The 20,243-nt window shown below is 34.2% G+C and overlaps 1 protein-coding gene across 2 annotated transcripts; it reads right to left on the bottom strand.

The window, feature by feature from the left end:
- Positions 1-795: 795 nt before the first annotated feature.
- On the bottom strand, positions 796-19,087 carry LOC132283515 (uncharacterized). 2 transcript variants are annotated; one of them, XM_059785470.1, is made up of 11 exons: positions 18,791-19,087; positions 17,932-17,973; positions 17,660-17,808; positions 16,291-16,516; positions 15,966-16,023; positions 15,086-15,163; positions 14,846-14,934; positions 12,668-12,749; positions 11,780-11,968; positions 11,508-11,656; positions 796-1,090 (listed from the first exon to the last, which is right to left on the bottom strand). In XM_059785470.1, the coding sequence occupies exons 1-10, from the start codon at positions 18,946-18,948 to the stop codon at positions 11,510-11,512; spliced, it is 1,218 nt and encodes a 405-aa protein (XP_059641453.1). In that variant the 5' UTR covers positions 18,949-19,087; the 3' UTR covers positions 796-1,090; positions 11,508-11,509. The 2 variants fall into 2 exon arrangements, with proteins under 2 accessions (XP_059641453.1, XP_059641452.1); XM_059785469.1 differs by lacking the exon at positions 796-1,090 and having other exon boundaries at positions 11,277-11,656; positions 18,791-19,086.
- Between the last annotated feature and the right edge of the window lie 1,156 nt (positions 19,088-20,243).

Here is a 20,243-nt window from a genome sequence, read left to right as displayed (position 1 = left end):
ATTACTTCGTCAATACTTATAAGCTATAACAAATTTGTTTTAACAATTTTAATTTCAAGCTCGAGTTCCGTATTCAAAACAAGATTTGATTTGACAATTAAATTTTCTAAAATTCTTAAACCTAAGTTTGACTATACTGTACGATATGCATGCATGCGTCTGTGCTTGTATGTGTGTGTGTGAGAGAGAGAGAGAGAGGGGATCCATAAGATTTATGTATTGGGATTTTTCATAATTCAATGGGAACATTGTTAAGATTTTACAAAATCCATAGGCTTACATCAAATAAAAGATTTTCAATACAAATTTGCCCCAACTGAGCACGGCAATATGACCTCTTCCCCTTAAAGGAGAGATGAGTAGTTCAAACCAGCTCAGCCTAGTGGTATGACATCTCTTTCCTCAATCGTAAGTATTAAGTAGTAAGTATTAAGTATTAAGAACCATTAAGTTTCCCCCCAATCGTAAGTACTAAGTATCAAGAACCGGTGTTGGCCGACTTGAAATCCTCAAGTTTGAAATTGTCTCTGAAATCGAAATGTCACTTCAAATTTTGGTCATTATTTCAAATTTAATATGGAGTATCATAAGAATACTTCCTCAAATTTAATATGGAGTATCATAAGAATACTTCCTCAACTTTTAAAGATGAGAGCCGCTTGTAGGTACGGAGAGTGAGTTTCTTGTCCATGAAAGAAGTAGGACTACAGGAGAATATCATAAGCAGATGAGATTTTACTCTCCCTGCAGCTTCAGGTTAGCATTTGAAAAATAATAATAATGGAATGAACCAACTTTACTGAATCAAAAAATTAATAACGTCTAATGATCCAACATTAGCCATTACATTATACAGGTTGGAACCATCAATAGGTCAACGCTCTTGTAGGAATCCTGGTATTACTCGAATCAAAATTGAAAATCATTGAAGAGGGTAATGGGCATGGCTAATTCGGTTCTCCAACCCCAGGTGATGTTAATCTACCACGCCGCCGACCCCGGTACCGAATGAAGGTTTTCTCTTACGGTTGCTTGAACAGCATGCTCTTTGGACCTTTGGTTGGTTTTCTGGTCATATATTTTTGCAAGACTGAAACAGACCAAAAAAGTATTCAAGAAAACAGAATTGAGTGCATAATTAAACGGTACTGTGAAGAAAATCAAAATTCATCCAGCCAGATATGAAAACCAAAATATAGCTTCAACCACGACACCATGGGAAGATGTCCACAGTGTTGGGAAACGTGCTAGTTTTAAAAACTTTTCGAGGGATTTAAATTCATAAATCTTGATTCATCACTTAGAGACAAGTTTTATGCAAAAATAAAACATGATGTATCATTCAATTAAAAGATTGAATACTTACATCAAGGTTTGAGTAAACCTTAGATCTCTCCTCTAAAGTGAATGTTCTCACTTATTGTAGATCCCTTTTGCTAGACACCTTTTCCATGGATCTCCATCTTCTTGGTAATTCTTTTGCCTTTAGGAATCACTCATATGCCTCCATGAATGACCTTGGAAAACTAGACTTGTGGGAGCCTCCATTAGATGAGAACATAAACCCTAATTTTCTAGAGAGAGAAAATTTATTCCTTTTTCCTTCTCATAAAAATCACCCCAAAAAATATACATAGACCATGTATATTTATAGGCAACATAAAAATAAAGAAAAGGAAACAACAAATCCTTCTCCATCTCTAATTCATATGTCTCAAATCTAATATGATTCCAATATCAAGTTGGGCTATGAGTGAGAATCCATTGGGCCTATTATTTTATTGGCTACAATGAATTAATAATTGGCCCGGTCCATGGACCCAATTCAATTAATTCATAAATTAATTTCTACTCCACTAAAAGAAATTAATTGAACTCCAATTAAATAATAAATAACCTCTAAGTCAATATTGCACTTTGACCCCTCTATGCATAATTAGTTATCGGATAAATATAGCCATCAATCCGACTCTTTAATTAATATATTTATTTTGGTACCTTTGATTATTTCTGGCTCGATCACAATAAAACATTTGTTTGACAAAAATAATAATTTAAATAAATAAATATATAATAAATCATTTTGTCTAAAAACACACGAAGGCCTTCGAATTTACTTTGTGATCAACCATAATCAATACAAAATAAATACAAGTAGCAATGATGCAAATATTGAAAATATAACCCTCTAACTATTAATTACATAACTACCCAAAGTGTCGGTCTAAGGATCCCGAAGAATCCGCCGAACAAATCAAAGTAATTATTAATTAATAAAAGAGTCTATACTTTTCTCATGCTTAAGAGTCAAATGCCATGACGGTGATAGGGAGTAATTGCATACGACGGCTCTCGCAATATATCTCAACCTAACGCGGATCCAGTTCAAGTCTTAATTAATTATGAGTCCATCCATAATTACCGACTATGAACAATTTATAATTACTATTTATATATCATGCATTGATTGTCATCACATACATATATATAAATATTTCTTGTAATTAACTGGACACTATCAATTTCATAGTGAATTGAAACATAATACATTGAATTCACCAATTATATAAATCATAAATATTTCAGATATGTCAGGAACATATGTCAATACAATCCAGATAGGAATTCGCTATGCCAGGGCATATAAATCCCAACAGCTCCCACTTGCCCTCATAGCCAATTCAAATTGCACCTAACTCCAATGTTATCCAGATGATGATCAAAATTATTGATCAATCACACCTTTGATAATGGATCAACAAAGTTGTGTTCCAATGCAATGTTTTAACTACAAGTGCATTTTCTTGCCGGACAATATCATGTCGAACATGATACTTCCTCTCAGTGTATCTTGTTCCTCTATGGAACCTTGTGTCATTGGTTTGGACTACTTCTGCACTATTGTCACAATATAGCTCGATAGGCAGGCTAGTATGCTCCACAACCTCTAAATCAGTGAGATCAAACCAATAGGCTTATATTGCCACCTTTAAGGCTGCAATATGTTCCACCTGCAGGTTTGAGTCAACAGTTGAAATCTGTTTGACAATCTACCAACTGATTTCCCTTCCATTAAGTGAACATACACTAAGTCATGAACCTCATAGTATCTACTTCTGATTGAAAATCAGAACTAGCATACCTGACTAGGACCATATCATCACATCCATAAATGGGTATGATATCATTGATTCTCCTTAGGTACTTAATGATATTTTTCACAATAGACCAGTTGTCAAGTCCAGTATTGGACTGATCTCTACTGACTATCCCTACCATGTAGCGGATGTCCTGTTTGGTATAGACCATGGCATATATGAGACTCTCATATGCCGAAACATATTGTTCCAGTCTCATTTGCTCAATCTCCTCTGCTAGCCTTGAAAAACTACTTACTAGAGAGAGCGATCCATATCAATAAAGCAAGAACTCATTCTTTGAGTTATGCATACCAAACCTGGTCAAAACTTTATCAATGTAGGATTATTAAGATAAGCCTATTTTCCTTTTAACCTGATCTTGCAAAAGCTTGATCCTAGGAATATAGCTTACATCTTGAAAATCCTTCATTTAAAAGTAATTGAACAACTACCTTATAATTGATGACAAAACTTCCACGTCATTATAAATGAGTAGGATGTCATCAATATATAGAATTAAGAAAAATAATAACATTCCCTTGTATACTCATGATTTATTCACTAAGAAATCTTCTGGTATCTTTTTGTAGATTAACTTGCCTTCCATAGGAATCACCCTACTAGAAAGTTCTACAAGATCCCAGAATTTATTAGAATACATAGATTCCAACTCTGATTTCATAGTAACTCACCAAAACGATCTGTATCCACATCAGTTCACGCTTCCGTGTAGCTTACTGGGTCCAACTCATGTTTAACAGGGATGTCCATAATGGTCTCACCTAAAAACATGATTCTGTCGAATTGGATGATAATCCTCCCACTACATCAATGTACCGATGCAAGAATCTGTGTAGTAGATGATGCTAACGCATCAATAGGGAATTCATATATTATTCTCAATCTCTATAATAAGTGTGTTCACATGTGGTACACCTGGTACTCATACCAAATTCTCTAACATTATGCTACTAGGTATGTGATTCATAATATGATTCTCTTATAGATAAACAGTGAGTGAAAACAATCAACTTTTATCTTTGAGATCATAAAATAATCCATCCTAGTGACATTTAGAGTAGCTATCAAATCTAGCATGCCTATGATCTGCTTCCAACTTACTTGTCCATATCAAGCGCACATGTGCAAGACTACCCCATATGTGCATATGATTCAAACTAATATTTAGTCAAAAACACAGCTCAACGGTATCCTTGAGACAGACTAAGATGGAATGCAGTTCATAATGCGCATCGATGTCATTAACGCTAAACTCTTAAATGAAAGAGATAATGTGGCATTACTGATCATAGATCTAACCATGTTAAGTGGAATTCTGTTATTCCTATTTGACACCTAAATTAATTTAGCGTCAATTGCGGAAAACTGGTACACCACACCCTCATTGACCATATAGTCTTTGCACTATCCCAAGAAATACTCAAATACTCGATCAGATCGAAAGTGTCTTGATAAGTTTACCTAATCTGAGCTCCACATCAGTCTTGACCCTCTCAGAATATACCAAAAGTATAAGACTTGTGTCGCAACAGGTAAATTTATCCAAAACGTGAGTAATCTTGATTGGATGTTCATAAGACTACACGTGTACGTGTGTACCGACTCCAATTGTTCTTTATGTCTATTTCATTTGGCTGATTAAGCCCTTAGAGTTATCTATCCTTCAAAACAAGATTCACAAGTTTGGTTTAGGCTCCTTTGCCTCACTAGGTAATAAACCTTCTTTAACCAATCTTTAAATCTCATTTTGATTGATTACAACCCAAAAATAGACACCAAAAATACAATGAGTCAGGAATAACAAATTTTCTCTTAATATTCAATCTAGAAGATGCAACATTAGTTTCTACATCCTGCAAATCTTAAGAGCTTGTGATTATAGTATATTAACCATCTTTCAATACACCAGAAGCAATCACATATCTATTCAATTTTATAAAACCAGTTTTACAAAATAACGATCTAGTTTTTATAAGCCAAAAGTGAAATAAGAATGAGATTGCGTTTCACTTCTGTGCATAAAGATAGTTCTCTAATACTAATATCCTCATACTCTCTAATTTCAGATGTAATACTCCCACTGACTTAGTTACAACCTTGGCATCAGGTCAAAAGATAAATATATACCCATATCATCAAGGCTTCTGGATTCCTGAAATCCTTACAATAAATTGCAAACATGTTCAGTGGCTCCAGAATCTATCCATCAGGAATCAATAGATACAACCACATAACATGGCTCAATGATTAAATATATATTTTCCTATGCCACGTCATTGCTTAGACAGTTTGTCCTTTAGTGTCTTAGTTAACGGCAAAAGAAACAGTTTCATTCGCCCTCCACATACACTGCCTTATTCCCTTTAACCTTTTAGATACCTCTGTTTTGTGCTAGCCTAGTCCTATTATCATCCTTCTTCTTTGCTTTGCCCATCCACTTGGGCCTAGAAGAAGATGGTATAGACTAGGTTAGATTGATAGGAACGCCCATACTCTTGATTATCCCTTCTTCTGTTACCAATTCTATAAGAATATCAGCGAGTGTGAACTCAAACTGATTCCTTATTTAGTTCACTCTAACAGAGTCGAATGAGTTTGGTAACAAGGCAATAATCATGTCAACTTGAAACTTACCACCCAAGTCAGCCTTATTGATCTCCAGCTAATTTTTAAATAATAAACAATCATTTTCCAAAATTTGATTTCAAACTGGAGTTCATCAGGCTATCTTGATGGTATTTAAATTTGACACAGTACTTAGGCATATGCTCTATCTAATCTCACCAAAATATCTCATTGACATTTAATATGATGCTTGAAGAAAATAAAATAATACAAATGTTAGCTTTGGAGTATATTCGAGCTAAACTCTAGAATATTGCACCAAGTCATATCATTTGCCTTATCTAATTTATTAAAAGCATTAATGTCAAATTTGGTATCTCAAAGTAAAAGAGATAGGTATAGGAGTAATAAACACATTTTGTACCCTTACGTTGTGAATAAAATATTTAAGTTCATTTTCCAGTCATTATAAATAAGGTCCAATATCATAGAATATGTAAGCAAGTAGATAAACTGGATTAGACATAATTAATCTGAATATAAATGCATTCATACAATATGCAAGGTGAATTATTAATTCTGTCATGCATATTTAAAATTAAAATGAGTTTGTTAACCACATAATATAATAAATCTCAATCGAACAAGAGATCATTATCATTATTGGTGAACAATCCCTTTTAATTAATGCGGGTCCCTCAACTCTGTAGCATAATAAATCAACCAATCAATATGTCAACAACTTATCCTGTTGGAGGAGTTCATTATTACTATTGTTGAGATTCATTTACTATAAGGTGAGCACTTCCATTAAAATAGTATGTGGGTCCCTTAACCACAGCATGAAAAATCGGATAACCAATACACCAATAACTTATTCGGTTGGCGAAGTTCATTATTGCTATTGGCGGGCAAATCCCATCATCTCCATATCTCTTAAGACAATGCCTTGTCTATCTATATGAAATGACTCCCGATTATGTTTAGCCTTTCTAAAATCACCTAGTGTAGACCACTCCGTTGGGGAGCTAACACGATTGATTTTAGATTGAGTGTATAACATTATTAATGCTCTAATGAAAAATAAAACATTAAATATGTTGTCATTATAATCTAGACTCTTTAAATCATGCGTAGGGCCTTATTTTTAAAGATCTAATTACAATGAACATTTAATATTTTTATTTTCATGAGACAACCATTCTTGTAATATTAAGACTCTTCAAATCATGCGTGGGGCCTTATTTTTGAAGATCTAATTACAATGGTTTTAATAACGAAGGCCATGGGGCAATGTATAAAAATCCCCGCTCCCACTCAATTTTTAATCATTCATAATCAGGGTTTTCATTTTATTCATTTACATGATATAATGCATGCAAAACGTCTTGATTTTAATCCAATTAAATTTAGAAAATATTTGGACTTTAAACGAATCACTAATATTTAACTTGAGGCACACTTCAAAAATAATTTATAAAAATAATTTTTCGTTTCCCAATAAGTGCCCTCTAATTAATTAGTAATCAAATCCAATTAATTTTCATAATTTAACTAATATAAATCAAGCCATTTAAATAAATATCATGGATCCAATGCATGAACAATAATAATTAGCAATTAATTATTTCATGCATCTCATACAACAATAAATGACAGATAAAGCAAATAAAATGGCCAATGGAATCAGCTTTTAACATTTAATTGCTCTAATCACTGCGCGAAGATCTTCCATCAGCTTGCAAACACCCACATAAGGTTGGTACGCACCAGGAGAAGCAAAACACGGCTTGGAACGCGACTGGAGGGCCCCACACGCGCTCACACGCGCCTGGGGCATGCTGCAGGTGAAGCCACGCGCCCCCACGCGCTGGCACGCGCCTGGGGCGCGTGGGACGCGCCCCCACGCGCTGGCACGCGCATGGGGCGCGTGGGACGCGCCTCCACGCGCCTGCACGCGCGTGGAGGCCATACACATTTGGCTGGCGCGTGCAATGCACGCGCCAGCAGATGTCACCTCCTGGCGCGTGTTCCTCACGCGCCAGGCTCACCCCAGATGCACTACACTTGATTCTAGCCTCCTCCGACGTCTCTTCTCGCCGCCGGTGATGCTCCGGCCACCGGAAAAACGCCGAAAAATCCAGAAAAATTAATAAAAATTTCCAGAAATTAAATTAGGCCTTAAAAAATTCCAGAAAAATTCCGGAAAATTGCTAAAAACTCCCAGAAAATTTCTGAAGCCTAATTTAACCCTCTTGGACCTTCTTGAAGCTTCATAGCATCCTTTGACGAAGATTACATGGCTTTAAAAATATTTACAATTTGAAATACAATGGAAAAAATTAAATTACATCATTGAACTTTCAAACGGCTAAATCAAAGCCTTAATTACATTCATCCAAAGATAAAATTACATTAATTTAACCTATAAGCTTCATCCATGGCCCAACCATACATCATCATTCATTCACAATCATTCATACATCATTATGTATCAATATATATCAACATATTAAATCATACATCAACATACATCAATAAAAATATATATGAATATAATTTTGGATCCATGAATGATGATTTTCATAAAATCATGATCTCTAATAATGAATCAAACCATGCTCTGATACCACTGTTGGGAAACGTGCTAGTTTTAAAAACTTTTCGAGGGATTTAAATTCATAGATCTTGATTCATCACTTAGAGACAAGTTTTATGCAAAAATAAAACATGATGTATCATTCAATTAAAAGATTGAATACTTACATCAAGGTTTGAGTAAACCTTAGATCTCTCCTCTAAAGTGAATGTTCTCACTTATTGTAGATCCCTTTTGCTAGACACCTTTTCCATGGATCTCCATCTTCTTGGTAATTCTTTTGCCTTTAGGAATCACTCATATGCCTCCATGAATGACCTTGGAAAACTAGACTTGTGGGAGCCTCCATTAGATGAGAACATAAACCCTAATTTTCTAGAGAGAGAAAATTTATTCCTTTTTCCTTCTCATAAAAATCACCCCAAAAAATATACATAGACCATGTATATTTATAGGCAACATAAAAATAAAGAAAAGGAAACAACAAATCCTTCTCCATCTCTAATTCATATGTCTCAAATCTAATATGATTCCAATATCAAGTTGGGCTATGAGTGAGAATCCATTGGGCTTATTATTTTATTGGCTACAATGAATTAATAATTGGCCCGGTCCATGGACCCAATTCAATTAATTCATAAATTAATTTCTACTCCACTAAAAGAAATTAATTGAACTCCAATTAAATAATAAATAACCTCTAAGTCAATATTGCACTTTGACCCCTCTATGCATAATTAGTTATCGGATAAATATAGCCATCAATCCGACTCTTTAATTAATATATTTATTTTGGTACCTTTAATTATTTCTGGCTCGATCACAATAAAACATTTGTTTGACAAAAATAATAATTTAAATAAATAAATATATAATAAATCATTTTGTCTAAAAACACACGAAGGCCTTCGAATTTACTTTGTGATCAACCATAATCAATACAAAATAAATACAAGTAGCAATGATGCAAATATTGAAAATATAACCCTCTAACTATTAATTACATAACTACCCAAAGTGTCGGTCTAAGGATCCCGAAGAATCCGCCGAACAAATCAAAGTAATTATTAATTAATAAAAGAGTCTATACTTTTCTCATGCTTAAGAGTCAAATGCCATGACGGTGATAGGGAGTAATTGCATACGACGGCTCTCGCAATATATCTCAACCTAACGCGGATCCAGTTCAAGTCTTAATTAATTATGAGTCCATCCATAATTACCGATTATGAACAATTTATAATTACTATTTATATATCATGCATTGATTGTCATCACATACATATATATAAATATTTCTTGTAATTAACTGGACACTATCAATTTCATAGTGAATTGAAACATAATACATTGAATTCACCAATTATATAAATCATAAATATTTCAGATATGTCAGGAACATATGTCAATACAATCCAGATAGGAATTCGCTATGCCAGGGCATATAAATCCCAACACACAGAACTTGTACGTACAAGCACAAATTGCATCATTTTGAACAGAATCATCACAAGAATGGAGACAATAATCATGAAAACTAGTCAAATCAAATTGTAAATAGCATTACTTATAAAATAATGTTCTATACGAACCCGTGATGCACAGGCATTATGCATGACATATGAAACTATCCCACTAAACAAATGTTATGCTATTGGATTCAAGGAGAGATGATTTGAACCCAGTTAACTGAGTGGAAATTGGATTAAGATTTTCATGAAGGCATCAATTAAGTTGATGAATCAGAGAACTGAGACGGCAGCAGAAAAATACCAGTCAAAACCAATTTTAGATATTTATGGGAGATTAAGATGAAAATGCGATCCATATTGAGCGCACTGTACCTTGTAAGGTTGAAAATATAAAATTAAAAAAGAGAGCACATGAAGATGTTTCAAACTCGTTTGTGGAACAGAGTAAACACAACTCAATTCAAAAATCAACAAAACGTTGATCCCATTTGGGGTTTGCCACATCAATTTTATTTAGCTATTCCACCATATATAAGGTCATGACCTAAGTCAAGTAAAACGTCACCATAATTTTCCTTACTACATAAAACCAATTTTAGTAATGGACTACTTCTTTCCCTGTCGTTATCAGATGTGAATATGTCACTCTTCCGTCCAGTTATAATATTTGTTACACATGACCAAAATATCTTTTGTTTTTCAATCATTTTATCTTGATTAACTGTTTCACAAACATATTTATCTAATTTTATCTATTCCTATCTTGGTATACAACCATATCAACATCCACAACTTGACCGCATTCATGTTATGAACAATTTGTGTCTTAGCAGCCCAACATTCCATGCCAAAAAGTATAACTGGTGTAAAAACTATTTCATAAAATTTAGAGGTATACATTAATCATCTAATATGCCACAAGGCCCACAACTAGGGGTGCATCTTGGGCGGGTTAGCCCAGCCCAACCCGAGTCCAGCCCATAAATTTTAAAATCTGGACATATAAATTCATAATTCAAGTTTAAGTCGGGCTGGGTTTTTTAAAAACACAACCTTATTCAGTTTGGGCTGGGTTCAACCCGAACCCAACCCAAAAGCCCAAATTAAACATTTCATTAAAAAAAAAAAAAAAAAAAAAATCCACGAGGAAGACGAGGGTCAGGCGGTTGAGGAGCTCTTTGACCGGAACGGTCACTCCTCCGACATCTTTGTCGCCAACGGTACGCTTGCAACGGAGGTTGAAGACAAGGGTCAGGCGGTTCTGTTCGGGCAGCCGACTCGTCTATGGTGAATTTGTATCTTATTTGTAAAAAATCGGGCCTAGATGATTTTGAATCTCTTCACCCCAAAACTTCACTACATTAATACTTATATATTTTAATTTTCTTAAATTACATTTCACATTTGGTTATAATCCTACTTATCTTAAACCTTCTGATTCTAGAAGGATTTTAAAGACTTTAAATGTATACAGAAGTATGCAAAGAAAAATTAAGTATGCATATTTTCATATTTCTTCTTTCCTACAAAAATTGAACATCAATGGGAGGGGAACATATGCATAGATGAGATTACAATCAGGCCAAATATACTGTAGGAACTTTGAGTAAACATTTAAAACATGTTATGGATATTTTTTTTTTTTTCTCCGGGGGTGTGCGTGTAAGGACAGTTTAATATCCAAGGGAGAAAATTAAGTAAAAAAGGCACCTTCACCCTGATAACCAAGTGGAAACTGCAACCAGTGACAGCATTACTAAAAAACCATAGTTCACGAAGGTATCAACATCTTCAACTTTAACCATCTTGTCCTGAAAATTACTCCACATACGTGTAAAAGGACAAGAGACCTGTTGATCCTGCAGCAAATGTCCATTACCCTCTTTAATTCATTTCTGTGACTTTAGAAAAGGGAAATAAAATAACTGGAAACGATTGCCAGAAAGACCTTTTCTATCGGCAGGGAATTTGACAGAACTCACCTTTGGGTTTGAATCACTAATTTGTTCCTGAATGTTTGAACTTAGAGTTCTTCGCTTGTCCATGCCAACTGATTGATCAATCGAGATCTTGATTTTAGCCTTGCTGGAGACTTTAACTGTGTGGCCTCTATAAGCCGAATCAGTGTGAATTGTTTCCATGACTGAACCAAAGAAGTTTGTTACAGGTACCTAATGATGAGGTAAGAATGGGCAAATTAGTAGTCAATCTGATCAATTTATTTCTGCAGAATTGGTCAATCTCAGTTTGGAAGGGCTAAACTCAGAAAGTCACAACAACGAAAAGCAGTGTGTTTAACATAGCTTATGATAAAGCTGGACATCTGGTTATGGCAAGTGGGAAGCAACTTATAGATTTCAACAATTTAGTTTGTATTTTTTGTCAATAAAAAGATTTAGCAGAAGAAGACAAGCAAAAAAAAGCTGACGAAGCTGAATGTCAGGATATAGCATGTGGAAGGCAAATTGCAGATTTTAATAACTGAAGTTGAATTTTAGTAAAATAAGAAATAGAACAAGTTGCAAGCAAGCCTAAAGCATATGAGTGGCTTGTCATTTAAGTTTCCACAAGAAATTGAATCTTTAAAAAAACAAAAGTAGAGATTGCAGAGGTTCTTTACACTTGAGATGCTAGCAAAACCTATAGGTAATCAAAGCTCTTCTGAAAAATGGCATGTTTTGACTACCTATATTACAAAAATGCATTTATAAATATATACCAAAAACAGGAAGTTCATAATCTTTCCTATTTCTTTTATTTTATTTATTTGTTTTGAGATGAGGGTGGGGGGAGGTTTACAGCAAAGTAAGCAACAGCTCTACACATTTAAAACCAGAATATAAATAAGACACAGACCTAGAACTCCATACCTCCTCTAATTGCCGTTTGTACAGATCTGTTCGATAATATGCAGTTGAAAACAGCATGCTTGGATTATAGGAATTGAAAAGACTGCAAAATAAACACACAATTTACGTACGAATCATGTTCCAAGGTTCAAAAAGATGAAAAACAATGATTAGTCAATCGATGGATAGGAGTAAGTCTCCAGACATACATATATTGCCACAAAATTTGGCGGCGGCTGAAAAAACAAAAGCTAAAGCATTTATTCATCGATGGAGAAAATCATCCTAAAAGTCCTAAGAATATTCAAATTTTTCCTATTAATTTATAGATAAACTACTGGCCAGTAGATGTTTGGAAATCCAAGGAGTCACTCTATTATATAATGTGAAAACAATACCCAGATGCTTCAACTGATCGACAATAATTTGAGGACAGTTCATGATTGATCAAAATTTCAGAAACTGTTAACAACCAAAGGAAATATTTTTAAAAAGGAAAATTAACAGTGTTAAAGGATTTAAAATATTAAAGTTACACACTCTCTAACAGCTTAAGCTTTTAGAGTAAATGGTGGTTAACATGGTATCAGAGCAGGCAAGGTCTAAAGTTCAAACCCCACCGTCACCCCAATAATTAAAATTGAAACATGTGTTGGACCAAAAGAAGGCCACATGTGAGAGGCATGTTAGAGGATTTAAAATATTAATGTTACACATTCTCTAACAACTTAAACTTTTAGAGTAGATGGTGGTTAACAGACAGAATAAATGAACCGAGAATGAGCATGACTGAAACAGTTAGATTTGGTTAACCAATTGACCTAAGTATCCTCCGGATTACGATTTCATGCTAAACAAATTAGAAAAAGGATAAAAATATCAAATAAAAAACAAAAACAGAAATAAATAAATAAAAAGAGCACAGGGATGAAACAGAAAAATAATCTAGGGATGAAGGCAATATAAAGTTATAAATCAAATAATGAAAAAACATCCCTATTGCCATATTTATTATTCTTTTCTTTCTCTTGGTAAATTTAAAATCATAGGAATTAAGGCAGATGCACCACTACTCGCACCAGTGAGAAAGGAAGATTAATTTACTTAGAAGATAAGAGACAACACCACCAACCAAAAGTAAGTTCAGATTAAGTAATTAAGAATGCCTTTCAAAAATTAAATATAAGAGGAGACATGGCATATAATATAATATAATAGAGAGAAAGAGCACTATAAACTAACCTTTTGCTACCTCACAAAGGTCAACGTGTCACGTGGAGCAACTTTGGCAGACACTACAACAAGACTTTAGCTTGGCCATATCTACTCCACCCCCCAAAGAGGAAGTTGAGGGTTTTGAGTCCCAATTAGGACAAATTGGGTCTGTGTGCTTTACTTAAATTTTAGAGACACCACTAGGGCTGCAACTCCATGGGGGTCCATGACCAAAAAGAAACTTGGTCGGGATTGAGGAATTTTTCATAGTCCAAGAACACAGCAACACTCTGGGAATCCAACTCATGATCTGTACTCCATGGTTAAAAGCTTGTGCTTGGGTTATAAAAAATCAACTCGACCTTAATTCAGATTGGGTTTGGGCAGAACTCTCACGCAGTCCAACCTAACCTCAAATATGAATATATGCATGAATGATATATAATATATAGACTTATAAAAAAAAAAAGATATAAAGAATATATATAGATAGCATTGTTATAAAGCATATAAATTTCCATTTGTCTTTTTCTTTTCTTTTTAGCTGACATTATTTGATCATATTCCTTTTTTTCCCCTTAAAACACTCAAATTTTGATCTCTTCATGTTAGTCTTAACTAGCCATTCTCTACAAGTCCCAAAGCTAGCCACCGCACCTCCTTTGCTACACTCTCTCTGTCCAGTTTGTGTTCTAAATATCTCCTCATCTCAAACAAGAATCAGAGCACTAGCCACTAACCTAGAGAGCTATGAATTTCCATTTGTATTTTTCTTTTCTTTTTGGCTGACATGATTTGATCATATTCCTTTTTTTTCCCCTTACGACACTCAAATTTTGATCTCTTCATGTTAGTCTTAACTAGCCGTTCTCTACAAGTCCCAAACCTAGCCACCGCGCCTCCTTTGCAACACTCTCTCTGTCCAGTTTGGAGAAGCACTAGCCGCTAAAGTGAAACATTTTGTAAAGTCATGTTTCCGCATACCTGCTCAATGAAGCATTGTCATAAATATTCAGCCTCTCAAAGAAAGCAAGGGTATAAAATGTGAAACGATCCACAACAGAGACACCGACCTACATAAAAGACACAATTTGAATAAAGATAATACCAAGAGAGTGAATTTGGAGATAATAACTACAATTAAGAAGTATAGCATCCTTGGACATAACAATGTCCATCCAGTTACAACCTGAACAATGGAAGTGCAAGTAAATCCATACTTACATCAGAGTCCAAGTGATGTGAATAAGAGTTCTCTCCTTTCATGCTACTTCCAATAGCCAAAACACCAGGTGAACGAAGCTACAAAACAAGAAATTATATTACCTTCCACATCAAGAATAATCCTCAAATAATGCATATATTATTCTTATACAACAAGATACGAGCTACAATAGTTTAATGCCTATTATCACATTCATCAAACAATTCTAAAAACCCATGGCGTTGTTAACACGATCTTACTTAAATGTCATATGAATGCAAATGGTGAGGGGCAAAAAAGCCATATGAGTTCCAATCTTGACTGACACAATATGAAGGGTCCATTAGCAAGCTAGGTTGTACCAATTATTCTTAATGGAGTTTCACTTCATCTTTTTACACAACTTTTAGGTTTCTTTATAGTGCATATATAGAAAATATTAAGGTGGACAAGTATTATTAGGTATTATCTTTCTCAATTTGTGCAAAATTATAGTGTTTCAGAAGAGTCACTTTGAGAAGAATTTACCAAATATTATCTTTCTTGCATCGACATGCTAGTGTCAGTGTTGGCGGGAATTTTTCTTTTCTTCCCAGGGAGCATTGAGAAAGGAGAATCCCTGTCCCAACCCCTTCACTTACCATCCTTAAACATTGTTCTAGTCTGGTCCACTACATTTAATCCCCAAACAGGGCCCATGAAATATGGACTGGATTTTATTTTTCAGTTCAGAAGAGTACAAACTCTCTGACAAATGAATCACATGAGTTGAAGCCCATAAACTGAATAAAAAACTTGATTCAGAGTTTCTTGTTTTTTTTCCCTAGTTAACTTGATTAAGAGTTTCTTGAATATTGTATTTGTGGAATAATCACATCATTAAGTAATAGAATCACAAACCTGAGAAAAGAGAGTGGCAGCTTGGCAAGTGTCTACCATAATCAGAAGCTCTTTGAATCTGAAATTTGAACAAAATCAAGAACAGAACTCATTAATTGAGAATGATCATGAAAAACTAGCTTTCAGAATCTTACACAAACATAAGACAAATTTGTCTAACAGCCCTTTTAAATGTTTAAATTAATGGCAACCATTATTATATGAATCCAAGCTATGGATGCCATGTGTGTATAGTCATTACCATAGTCCTTCATTTTCACAGTTACGAATGTACAAAAAAATCAACTTGTGAACACAAACAGTTGTAAGTAAGACATACTCTCACCTACGCTTTTCTTTCATTTGTTTCACTGCATCAGCTAAATCATGACTCTGAAGCTCCTCCGAGTCTTGAAATTTTAGAAATTCGTCTCCTCCATGCCCTGTCATGTAAAGGAGTATGTGGCTTCCTTCATCACTCAAAAGACGCTTTGACCTTGGCACAGCAGTCTCATGACGCCCTGTTAAAACTCGCAAAAAGTTTTCAACTGTCACTTCATAACCTCGATAATCTACCTGTCATGGAGCATTGTATAATCAGAGAACTATTTAGAATAACAAATCAACTCAAAAAAGTTGTCCCGACTATCTGGGAGAAGCATCCTGTTTTGTCATTATGCTCCATGGAAGGTGATAAATTCAGTAAAGCCACATCAATATATTCACAATTTTTGTGAAGAAAATAATATATTACACATGTCATGTCTGGATTATATACGTATGAAGATTTGTTATCAGCGTACACTAATAGTTGAATGATACATCAAAAGTGGGGTTTAAATATGTCTTCTATTTCAAACATTGTGTAGCATAATTGTTTTTTAACTTTTTAAATATTAAACAGCTTAAAAAATGGTTTTCTATAGAAGTCCAATTCTAATATATGTATGCCACAAAGAAAATCAAAATGATAATGAATACCAATGGGAGTTTAGTCCTTTTACTCAAAGAAATATGAAATGTAAGAGCAGCACATTAGTTGATAAGATTTTGACATGAAAAAAAAGTTGACAATCTCATCCAGTACAATGGTTCTTTATTGGAAGAACAATTCATGCCATAGCAATTAAAGAAGAGGAGGCGAAGTAGTGGTTGAGCACTTTGTATTGAATACCAAGATTTTCTTTTAGCGGTTGAATTCATTTGAAAATGAAAAATAGCTTGCAGTAATTATTAGATCATGATCTTGCAATTAGTGGCAAATATTTCATCATACTGCATGAACTAAACCATATGATCATCAGTCTAACCATTTCTATCATTTGTGCTTTGAGCTTAAGCAAAAGGCCCCCAAAGGAATTCTCTTGACCATAATAAAATTATATATATGCCCAAAATAATAAATTCCAGAAGAAAATCTACAAATCTATATCACTTGGTTAAGAACAATGCCCGCACAGTAGAGGGGACTTAAAACTGAAGACATATTTTTGAAGTTAAATTTCTTATCTGTATTATGATTACACAACGATTCTGTCAAAAATGAAATTATCATACGAACAGTTACATCTAGTGTGCCACTTTTATGAATATGTAACTTTATGGAGAAAATTCTGCTTCTGGTTTAAGGGTTGAACTTAGTTTGATGTTTAACGGACCGAATTGAATGCGTACTCTTCAAAATAAGAGCCAAAAGTTAAGAGATGAAACAAAACTTGCCTCAACGTTATCTCCATACAAATTAAGTCTGTGGTTTTCATTGTTGAAGACTTGGGCAGGGTACTTGTTCCGAGCATTGCAAGCCATATCATCAGCCAACATAAGTATTATCCTCTCGTCAGGTATTCCTAACCGTTTTACTGTCCTAAATTTAAAAAGGAAAAAAGGCCAAGTTATGAAAATAATTTAGTAATTGAAAGAATTATACAAGAGGATCAAAAGATTCAAAATGAACTTAAATCAATAATACAAGTAACAACAAACTTACCTATATAAAGATAAAGTATTGGCCATATGCCGATAATTAAACCTGAATAGGAACAGCAGGAGTATCAGTTTAACACTTTAACAGCAAGGTTATATATAACATGAAATCTCGAGGCCGTACATAAGACGGTTCTAAATTCTCCCATCAGTGTATCAACTTTAGCATTTTGTTGATGATTGCGATCACAATAGAAATCTAGTCATCCAAATTGACCTTTTCTTCACCACATTTTTTTTTTTTATAAGTTCCTTTTTTTCTCCAAATTTATAAGTAGATGATCCAAAGTTGATAAAATATGTTGTGCCATGAATAGAACAAAAGTAATGAATAATTTAGAAAATAAATAAAAATTTAAAAGTAACTAAGTAATGCATTAGAGGAATAAAACAGGCCAAATGTGTAGTTTTCATCACATTAAAATAAAAATAAAAAAACAAAATTCATGAACTATCAGATTGGTTTATTAACTTTATTACAATATTACAGAAAATCCAGTCCGAGACAAAATATCCGCACCATCTCAAAGCATTCATAACAATACAACTGAAAATCAGTTGTTGAGAGTTTTCTATTAATCAGGAAATGAAAATGAATTTTAAAAAATTGAAGCAGAATATATAAAATCACTCTTTCAATCCAATTTTTCTACTACAAACACACCTCGAATTCAGAATCTTCTAAACAATAGATTACACACGAAGTAACAGGATCTAGCAGATATGATATGCTTCTCAGAATGCCCTAATTACGAATTGATTTATTAAAAAATCACTCTATTATCCTCCCTTTTGTCGGTAGCCAAACAGTGGTTTTCTTTTAATTAAAAAGGGTGTGAGGGAAGAAATCAAATTGGACTGACCAGAAACGAGATGTGCAGACCAAGACAGCCCAATTGTTGGTGTGAATTGTGGTTGCTGAAGAGGAAGAAGACGACGAGCTTGAGGCAATCGCATTGCAGAGAAGAATCGGACACAGAAGCCAGAATATGAACACTGTGTGCTTGAAGGAGCTGGCCATGTTCAAATGAGTCAACGCCAGTTTCTATTTGCTCTGGAAAGTGTTAAATCATCATTTGATCTTCGTTTAATTGTCATGAATTGGAAAATGCTGATTGAATTGTGACCTTACGGTTAATTAAACTAGAACCGTATTATAACTACAGTAAAGCGAAGGCAAATAATACGACTTTAGAAGGTTGAGAAGAAAATAATATATTTATGATTAGGTTTACTTACCAAAATCATATTTATAACTAGGTTTAAATTCAAGATAATTTCGTGGTCTTTTTCTTTTTCTTTTTTTCATTTTTTTTTTTTTTTTTAATGATAGAAAGTGTTAAATAAGAACTGACTGTTCATTTATTTTTATTTTTTCAAAACTCTGTTTGAAATTGAAATATGTGAATGGCTTGATAATATTTTAATGAAATTTTATGTCATTTCTATTTTTAAGTAGTTTAATTACTTTGAGAAAAAATAATGAACAATATTATTAAGAGACTTTCATTGTGATAAAAGTCATGAGCTGTCATTTAATTACTCAATTAAAATAATTTTTAATTAAATTATCTCCAAAATATGTTTCCAGACACCACTTTACAATTACAACCATCTCCAGTACAAGCTTTCAGGCAACGAGTACTTGGGTATTCAAATTCCACTTGGCATGTTTGGCTGAAAATAAAATCGCCATATGCATCCCATTTTTCAGTCTCTCTTTTTTGTGAAAATGTTGTAAGCTTGCTCTTCCAGTTCATCAGCTTCTCCTGGTGCATGGCATGGCTGTTGAGTCCGTGTGTCCCCGGTGTTGCCTTGAGGAGGAATCCATTGAGCACTTGTTGTTTCTATGCCCTCACTTTATTCAGATTTGGAAATTATCGCCTTTGAGGTTTGATTTTACGTCTGATCCTCCTTTATCATTTAAAGATTGGTGGATGTCTTTATTGGCCCAATGGGTGTCTCAGGCAGAGGGTCAGGATGTGTTGGGTATGGTGGCTTATTGTTGCTGGGGTATTTGGAAGGAGCGGAATAGGTTTATTTTGGAGGGGGAGCTTTATACCCCTCTTCGGGTTGTTCGCTGGGCCTCTTCTCAGATTTGGGAGTTTAAGGATTCCTCTTATTGCCCTCTCCATCGTCTGGCTCCTACAATGTTTGGTGCTACCTCTGTTTTGCCTCCTCATTCCTCCCCTTCAAATTGGTTGCCACCTCCTTTGGATATTGTTAAATGTAATGTGGATGTGTCATTCTGCTCTTCAGCTCACATTGGGGGTGGGGGTGCTGTTTTTCGTGATTCTATGAGTTCTATTATTCAAA

The sequence above is a fragment of the Cornus florida genome, unplaced genomic scaffold, assembly GCF_030987335.1.
Source record: "Cornus florida cultivar Cherokee Brave unplaced genomic scaffold, ASM3098733v1 CherokeeBrave_3.0.0_Hap2_Chr11, whole genome shotgun sequence".
NCBI lineage: Eukaryota > Viridiplantae > Streptophyta > Magnoliopsida > Cornales > Cornaceae > Cornus > Cornus florida.
Note: the sequence above shows the minus strand (reverse complement) of the source record. Positions and strands in the feature narration are given on the sequence as shown.

Coding starts and splice junctions, on each gene's coding strand:
- LOC132283515 (XM_059785470.1), bottom strand. CDS start 18,948: ATGGCCAGCTCCTTCAAGCACACAGTGTTCATATTCTGGCTTCTGTGT. Junction 16,517..17,659: donor TGGAGATAACGTTGAGGCAA/GTTTTGTTTCAT, acceptor CATGACAGGTAG/ATTATCGAGGTTATGAAGTG. Junction 12,750..14,845: donor GACAATGCTTCATTGAGCAG/GTATGCGGAAAC, acceptor TTTATTTTGCAG/TCTTTTCAATTCCTATAATC.